At 33.8% G+C, this 9,572-nt stretch overlaps 1 protein-coding gene across 1 annotated transcript; it reads right to left on the minus strand.

The window, feature by feature from the left end:
- Window positions 1-2,167: 2,167 nt before the first annotated feature.
- On the minus strand, window positions 2,168-7,695 carry LOC110726351 (PLASMODESMATA CALLOSE-BINDING PROTEIN 3-like). Its single transcript, XM_021905821.1, has 4 exons — window positions 7,424-7,695; window positions 6,781-7,020; window positions 5,878-5,911; window positions 2,168-2,934 (listed from the first exon to the last, which is right to left on the minus strand). The coding sequence occupies exons 1-4, from the start codon at window positions 7,476-7,478 to the stop codon at window positions 2,559-2,561; spliced, it is 705 nt and encodes a 234-aa protein (XP_021761513.1). The 5' UTR covers window positions 7,479-7,695; the 3' UTR covers window positions 2,168-2,558.
- Window positions 7,696-9,572: the final 1,877 nt, after the last annotated feature.

Genomic DNA, 9,572 nt, shown 5'->3' on the forward strand with positions numbered 1-9,572 from the left:
ACTGCACCCATGCATCGTAGAATACACTCCCCTGAGTTGATTGATGCTTATGGATATTGAGACTAGATGGTGTCATGGAGTCTCTGTGGTTTGCAACAGATTCTAGTATACGCGTATATAGTAGTAAAAGATACTAGTTTACGTGTATATGGTAGTATGGCTGCTTAAGAGAAACTGATGTCCTGTAAAGGTTGTAATAATATTCTGTCCTAAGAATTACAAGCCATCAGATACAGAGCTTTTGAAGAGTTGTTCGTCGTCATATAAGTTATGTGGAGAGCTAATTTCACTGATTCTTTTTGCTTGATCAATAAAATAGTACTCAGTAACAGGAACAAAGTAGACTGTTATTGAAGTTTTACTCACGAACTAATTTTCTGCCAATTTTATTATACAGTACAATAGGTATATGCCTTTTTGAATGATAAATTCTGTAATATGTGCACCTTTTCTTTTACGGAGTGATTGTTTATCTTCCAAAAATGGAAACCATACTCTCTCTTCCACAATTGTATGTGAAAACAATTGGTGAAAAATAACTGATAGCCCTAACATCTGCTAGCGAATATCCTGAGATAACAGTGTTGGCATTTAGTTGATTAGTCTGGTACAGTGAATCCGCTTTAGAGTTGCCAGACTACCAGGACTGCTTCGCTTAAGGAGCCTTTATGTTGATCGATTAAACTCCTATATTAGCACCTTAGCTGCACTTCTTTAGTTACCGGTTCCATTTCCATTCCCCTGCTTGAAGATCAACTATTTAAGGTTTTTTTTTTTTTTTTTTTTTGAGGAAACTATTTAAGGTATCTAATAAACACTAACCAGGGATTTACTGCATTTGAATTCCTTTGAATATCAGTTAAATTCACAACTCTTAACCAGCTCCTGTACAATTCATTCTTAATAAGGGTACAAAAACTACACAGTAGTATTTATATGTCGTGTTTGACATTGAAATTTACATTCTAACTACGTTGTGCTGGTTTTAAAATGTGCAGACAATGGTTGCATGACTCCTGCACCGTGGCCTTTGATGTTTTGTAAGCCGTTGAGAATTAATTTTACAGTTACTGCTGTTCATGTCAGACTCACTTCTGAGTTACAACTCTGTATTTCTAATAGACTCAGAATTCGGAAGATTTTCAATATGAATCAACATAGCATGATGTATCAGGGTTACAATTGAGAAAAGAACACAACAGCTGCTACTTGAAGAAGTCAGAAGAAACTGATCAAGATATATGATTGAGCTGCCTATATCTGCAAATGTACGAGATTCTTCTGAAGAAAAACTAAAAAAACTTGTTGCAAATTTGAAAACCAATATTTGTTTAAAGCTACTTATTAGATGATAATGAATTGAGATCAAGCCAATATATTGAAATAGCTTGCTGATCTTCAGAAATGCAATAAGCATATACTACCTTGTGCATTACTACTTATTTCATGCGTCTTTATAGACTACTATGTCCCTGCAGCAGCTGCTAGGTGCTATTATCCGCATTCTAAAGGTGTGTTTGATTAGCAGTAAAGGAGATGGTGCCGGGAAGAGAAGGATGGTGAAGGGTTGCCTCTCATATTTGCATCTTCTTTCCTGGTTGTTTATGGTGCCATATGGCAATGATGGTTAACCTCTCAAGACCATCGAATTCTTAAGGAAAGCTATACTTGTGTTATCAACCTATTCCATTCAATATGCCGCGAAATAAGGTATTAAAGGGAAGGGTGGCCTCTTTTTTTCCCACCCTTTTCTACTCGTACTCACCTTCGCAATATTTTATGGAGTACTTCCTTTTTTCATCACTTTCTTCTACAAATTTACCATATCAACACTCTTTCTCAATTATTTATGTACAAACATAAACCCCGTTAAAATCTTTTAAGAACAGAGGTAGTAACAAAAAAACAGCCGAGCCAATAGGAAGCGACAGAGACAACAAAGTGTGATGCTAAATTTTGATTCGAGATGCAACGGCCCTCTAGCTACTAGTACAACAAGTCAAGATATGGACCCCACTCCCCACCATGCTCGCCACTAACGGCGCTAACCATGCCATAAAACAGCATAGTTACCCTTTACGACAAAAGAAAGCAGCACAGAACAAAAACAGCATGAAATCAGAATAATTCTAAATACACACACAATAATTGAACATTAAAAAAAATATAAAAAAATAAAAAAAAACTACTAATAATAAAAATAAAAGATTTTCCTACATAAGTTACACAACCCAGGGATGCTTACAATATTTAATACGTACGTAGTATACTAGTAGTCTCTCTCTGCCTTCCTAACTAGATCTAGATTATACAGAACAAATAATACGTCTTAATAATTCGTGGTCGAAAATGCGAAAAGAGAGCTAGAAAACAAGCATCCCTAATAGATGATGTGAAGGATGGGTTGAAGATACAAAATAACCCTACTAGCTTAGAATTGCATCATACATATGACTTGCCCTACTATGAAAACCAATAAGTAGTGCTAATTCACATGCTTGCCCCACAAATCCTGCACATGGGCACGTACTACATCATTACTTGCAATCCGCATTCCTTCAATTCCACATAAGCACGGTGGTTGAGATCGCTAGTGTTGTAAGGATCGAGCCTGAACTCATGCTTTGAAGGTTGTTTCCAGCGTGGCTGTCATCGTAGCTTCCGGTAGGAGCTAATCCAGTACCAGCCCCACCAAGTACCCCGTTCCCTGCGTTTGGTGAGGCAGTGTAGGGGGAGGTGGAACCTGGGTTCATGCCAACACCACCAGTGCCTGTGCCACCAGTACCGCCCATACCACCGGTGCCACCAGATACTGGAGTTACACCGGGGGTGGAGCCAGACCCAGATATGGGAGTTAATGGGGTGGAGGTTGGTGTAGTAGGTGAAGTTGTTGGCACTGTTGTGGTAGGGGTACCACCGGCAGTAGGAGTGCCACTGGTTCACAAAAATAAGTAACAAGTCCATTAACATTTAAAATAACAATTGAAAGTGACATCTAGATCTAGGCACATACATGCTCAAGGCACTTAAAAATTGATGAAATTTTTTCAGAATGTACAATAAGACATATCACAAGGTCAAACAGAACAACGTCATAGTTAATTACAAGGCAATGCTTTTTCCATTACTATTATAAGATTTTCATAGAGGTCATCTACGGAGTCCGGTCACTTGAATAAATTATATGAAGAGAAAAGATGTTTACGCTTCAATCATGCAAAAGGCTGGAAGATATATACATGCTAAAGATTTAAATGCCTTATTTTATGCTTTTAAAACAAGACAAGTAAATCTTGTCATCACTTTGAAAAGAAACCTAATACAGAGTACGGAGTAGCTTAGAGGATCCTTGTTAAATTAAATGATAGGTTCCTAATGCCTTTTATGTATGATCCAAATTACAAGTAAGCAGGTCCTACTTTAAAGGTAACAAACAAAGACATTCCCACATGATCAAACACATGCCAAGGTCCAGAAAGATGTCCCATGTGCAAAACACTGATCAAACACAACAATATTACGGGCCAAACTAAGAATTACGCGACTCCTCATACCACAGTAACCACACTATAAGATGTTCCCTGCTTCCGCTTTGGTCGAAGAGTATAAAAACAAGCGAAACAAGCAACAACTAACAACGTCACAGTTCATAAGTACATTTTTTAATGATACACATCTTCTAATTCATCAATGTAGCAGTAAACTAGATAGCCTGCCCAAAGAAAACGACACAAACACGAAACCGACTGGCTTAATCCTGAGTTCTTTACATTTCCGAGTTCTCAGAAACGAAAGCCATATAACCTAATATAATAATCCAGTTCCAAACGATAGTAGACAGAGCATTCTAGACAACTTATCAACACTAGAGGAATCTAAAATATCCAAGACAGAAAAAGAAGTGGCCACAATAAGATTAACATCAAGTATATACAGTTGCATCTATAGAAAAATCCAGCATAATCTGAAAGCTGACAAATCACTGTAAGATGGTACAGTTTTGTGCCACTTTATTCATCCATGTGACACAGCATGATGACCTTTTTCTTTTTTGAGGGGTACTATTGGAAATTTATAGGAGGGGTAAAACTGTCTTTTTATGTCAGGGTAATACAGCAAATTTCGTGGCACATTTAACTCATCAGATATAAAGTAGAAAACGTTGTCTTTCATCAAAGTGCAAGCCACCTGTCCCTTAAAACACTGACAGCTGAGTCAAAAATGTAATCATACATGAAGGATTTGATGCAGCAAATTGCAAAATGACAAAATGATTGTGATTACCAAGTGTGAAAAGGAAATTTGGGTTTGATTAAGATTGTTTTTAATTAAGATTGTTTTTACCATACTCACCCCGTCCCACTAATGTTGTCTTATATCTTTAATTCACTTTTACGAGTAGGTTCATTCAAAAACATGTGGCGTTTAATGTTTTTCTGTGGTTGTGAGGGGAAAAATGTGTCATTGAGAAAATGAGGAAGACACCGTGTTTAAAAAATTGGGCAATATTAGTGCGACGACGAAATATTACTCTATACCAGAACTGTTTGAAAAGGATATGCTCTCATCATAGTAATGATATTAAAGGAGAAGATGCTCAATCTATCCACCATAGGAAAAAAGTGAAGGCTTTAGGCAAAGGTCTTACTCATCATACAAAAAGTAAACTCTTACTTTAATTTAGATTCATACTATAATCAAATGAATAGCTCCCTCTTTAACCTATATCGTCTCGAATTTGGACCGGCCAAATCTTTCTTATTATTTATGTAAACAACCAATTAATGGTATAATTAATGAACAAACACAATACTACAACTAAGGAGTTCTTTGTGTGGATGTATTCCGCCACTTAGTTCGCTTTAGAGCTTAGAATCTTTTGAGCTGGGCTCCAAAACTTTGAACAAGGGGAAAAAAAGGCAATTGTTTGAAATAATAGAGATGGATTCAAGCATTCTTTTTACTCAAGAAAAAAGCAACATATTAACAAATTGAACGGCTGTAATTTTCAATGGACCACCTTTGAAATAAAGTAGACAAATTTATCAAACAACAATGCATAAATTAAGGCCACCAAGGGAAGGGGATATATATATGTGCAGGGTTAGCAAATACAGCGACGGAGACATCGTAAAAATGACATGCCACCTAAGGTACCTTTATGATGAGATAAAAGCTTCTTATTACATAGTATATAAATACTTTATGATCACAATACATGAGCTAAACAATCACGTAAACAAATTTCAGTCTCATCCAACGTAACTCCTAAATATATAATTTACAAATCAATAATGCAACAAAAAAACATTTAGAAAGGTCAATTTACCAAATATTTGACTGATGAATGGTTACAATGTTACATCTCATCTAGACAACTTTGTTTGACATTAACCTCAACAAATCATAGTCCATTCACACATGGCTTCTAAATGCATCCCAAACATTCCTTCCCCTTCTAATACTTTTTCCGACGAGGTAATACTTTCTGGATATCACAAAGGTAGAGAGATATAGGAAGTAATTTAAGACAAGTCAACTTAGTCGAATTTCTCATCTCCCTCTAAACAGTTCCTACTTAGAAGTTTTTTTACAAAAAAAAAAAAATCTCGAGTCATATAATTATGTTTTTTTGATGTTGTAATCCTTTTTTTATAAAAAAGCAAACAGGCTACTCCACATAATCAAAGTAAGCAATTCCAGATATGTGAAGTTTTCTGATTGGGTGTTTTTGCTTTCTCTATTTAATCTTCAATAAAGTTAACAAGGAATTTATGTCATGCCAACCAAGTGACTCAACTATTAATGGTCTATGTAAAATTACAAACCCACAAAACATAACGATATTTAAACAGATTACACAAAAATGAGACATACCCAGTAGAAGCTGAGTAAGAGCAACCTCCACCACCTGTAAGAATTAACACAAGCGAGAAACGAATGAAAAATCGAGTTAGCACCCGCCATTTGGGAGGGGAAAAAAAAAGAGTAAAGTTTCTTATCTTCTACTACATCAAAATTTGACATTCAATCAAAAAGTAACCAATATGAAGATAAATAGACTAACTAAAGTTTAAGATTACAAGTTAACAATTTTATCCTCTATGGTCCAACACTCCAAACCGATCAAAAAGTAACCAATAAGAAGATGATTAGACCAAAATAAGTTTAAGACAACAAGTTAACAATGTCATATACTCATACAGTCATACTCCATGGTCCAAGCCGGCCATAGTATAACACTCAGAATGCAGCAAACAACCTCATGGAAGTCACATTTGACACTCCCTGCTTTGCTGACTCGAAAGTCGGAATTAACATAGGAAACCTTTAGGTTCTTATATTCCACATCTTTCTAACCCCATTTTAAGTAATAATAGCATAGAAGCCACTAGATTCAAATTTTATACCTAAGTTGTCTACATATAACAAGAATTTCACCAAATAAGCCTTTTTTGTACATTTTTGTAGCCATTCTTCTAAAATTTAAGGAGAAATTGGCAAATTCACACTTCATTTCCAATTTTTTCTTTACCATACCTATATTTGGCAACATTATAAAAACAACCCACAAAACAATACTCTCCTCACTAAATGTTGTTCCTAGCTCAACATTTTTGTGAGATAATCACCGTCAAAGTAGGAACAACATTTAGAGACGAGACAACTAACAATAAGTCCCCAAAACATTATAATTATGTAATTAGTAACTCCATAAAAGCTAAAAAAAACTACATTAAAATGAGATTATTTAACAATAAGAGGGAAAGAATTACTTACTGGGGTCAGAGTTAGTGAGAGTGGCAGCACCACTAAAATCACAGGTGGCACCTTTAGCAGCATTTTTCTGGTAATAGCTGTTAACAGCATAAGAGCAGTGTGCTGTAATAGAGTTAGGATTGTAACATTGACCACTTGGACTTATTGGTTTACAATCTGCTCCTGCTCCACAAGCATAGTCTATTGCTTTCTGCATCATGTTTGGGCTTACATTTGGCTTACATACACAAAAACTTGCACCTGCAATTAAAACCCCGGTTAGTCGGTACGAGTCGTATGACCACTGTCGTGTCACACTAATTTATTATGAGACATTAAAAATTACCCCACCTCTTCCGTTACTTAGACTCGTATAACACTAATTTATTTTATCGTGAGACATTAAAAATTACCCACATCTATCACAAATATTACAAATTCTAATAATAATAAAATGTGTAAACAAGGTTAAATCCAAATAATTAATTGTAAAAGTATTATATTCTAACAAAGAGGGGAAGAAACTAATTTGAAGAGCCATAAGTAGAGTATTGCTATATTTAGCAAGGAAAACAAAGGAATACCTGAAAAAAAATAGTTAGAACAACAAAAGATACTATTTTAGGAAACATATTAGAACAATAAATAAAAGTGAGCATCTTACTTGAGTAACCAGCCATAGATAAGATGAGCAGACCAATAACAAGATGCACAGCCATTGATGAAGCTTGAACAAAGAAAAGCCAAACTGGGTTTTTCCTGAAGTTTGTGCTTTTGAGGAGAGAGAAAGTGGAGATTTAAGAGAGAGAAAGTAGGGATTTTAGAGAGAGAGAGTAAAATGAGGGGAAAATGGAAGGGGAGGTGAAATCCTTTAAAGTAGAGAGGAAGTGATGGGATGCCAAAGTGATGGTGTATAGGGATGTGTGTATGTGAGCAAATAGTTTGGGAATGGGGTAGGTTCATTTAAGGACCCATAATACATTTTAATTAATTACAAAGTACTTTCTTGGTTCTCTTTTAATCGTAATGTTTGAACTTATTCTATACTTTAATCAAAATATTTAAATTAATTCTTTTAAATATTTAAATCAATAACGTATTCATTTTTTATGTAATTATTATTGCTAATATGTTGCTCTAGTGATAGATAATCAAAATTATGTTAGAGGACCATAAAATTTTACTGTGACATTATGGCTAAAATAAAAATGAAGAAATACTCCATATAATTTTAAAACTATACTATAAAAATATTACCCTTTGATATAAATTATTTATAGTAATTAAATATTTTCTACTCATATTTTATGTTAAATCGCTCTAAATAATTTAAAACTAAAACAGTAAAAATAAAAATAAAATAAGTGTTATTTATGGCAGAAGAGAGTCACAGCACAAAACGGTGGTACACTTGTGGTGGCCTTTTTTAAATGTCGGCTTCTTCTTTGCTTTTGTAGTACACTCCTATTAATATTTAAAATTAGATTGGCAACGGCAACAATACAACATATGAACGATAATAATGCAATAATTCCCTAAAAAAAAATAATGCAATATTCTATTTTTGACATTAACAATAATATTTCATTCGGTAAATCTTTCCCTTTTTTGTTTTTTTAATTAACTTTATTCTTGTCTATTTTTGAATTGGGGTTGTGGTTTGGCCGATGCTAAAGTTGAATTTTTTTTATACTTTATTGATCTATTAATCTACAATAATTTTTTTAGTATTCGTTTGGCATCGTTTTGGTTTTCTATTTTTTTAAATCATATGATATATGTCATATAATGAATAAAAAATTAGTCAAACTTATTAAAATTATGATAATTATGAAAACTGACAACAGAAAAGTGAAAACACCTTTTTCTTGTTTCCTATTTTTGATTTTTTGTTTTTTAAAATAAAAAAAAAACAAAAAACAAAACGAAAAAACGAAAATTTATGCCAAACAAGCCCTTAATTATTGAAAACTTGTACTTGGGAATAGTATGTGTAATAAAACGGCAAATAAAGCAAAATTTTATTAGTAAAATTTTTAATAGTAAAAATTAAATTTCATAGTATAAGAAAAAATGAAAAAAAAAAAAAAAAAAAAAAAAATAGGTCAGAGACTGAGAGTGAAAGACAATGAAAAAAAAAATGTACTTCGTATAAACATTACCGAGGAAAAAGAATAAGATAATTTGGTTAGTACGACATGAAAATGGTCCAACTTAACATGAGTCTATCACAAGGTTGACATGCCAATAGGTCATAAGCCATGCATGAGCTTTGCTTATAAAAGATCAGCACAAGATTGTCACAACACAACTATATTATTTCTTAACTTGATTTGAGTGTTAAAACTCACTAGAGCACAAAGCACGCTAGCATGGTTGTGGCACAGCTCGCACTCAACTTTAGGTAAAATACTTTTAAAATGAGTATGCATTGGAGATATGGGTACCTTCCTCTTGCATAAAGAAGTTCACATGACAAATTGTTAGTACACACTCTGTTCCATATTATACTTCCTGTTTTCCTATTTTGGAGATCCAAAATGTTGTTTTATTTCTATTTTTGGATGGTACGGAATATGTAAAACCCATTATGCCTTTTTTCTATAAAAAACTTCATTCATTCAATTTCCTAAATTACCTTTGAATTTTTCACTTCCTTTGAATTTTTCCCACTTTCTCTCTCTAACTTTTGTCTATAATTGTGCTTTTTACTTTTTTTTTTTTTTTATGTACTCCATCCATTATCTCCTTCCATTTTTTAAATACCGTGAAAAAACACAAATAAAAACTATAAAATGGGACAGAGGGAGTAC

The sequence above is a fragment of the Chenopodium quinoa genome, unplaced genomic scaffold (genome assembly GCF_001683475.1).
Source record: "Chenopodium quinoa cultivar QQ74 unplaced genomic scaffold, ASM168347v1, whole genome shotgun sequence".
NCBI lineage: Eukaryota > Viridiplantae > Streptophyta > Magnoliopsida > Caryophyllales > Amaranthaceae > Chenopodium > Chenopodium quinoa.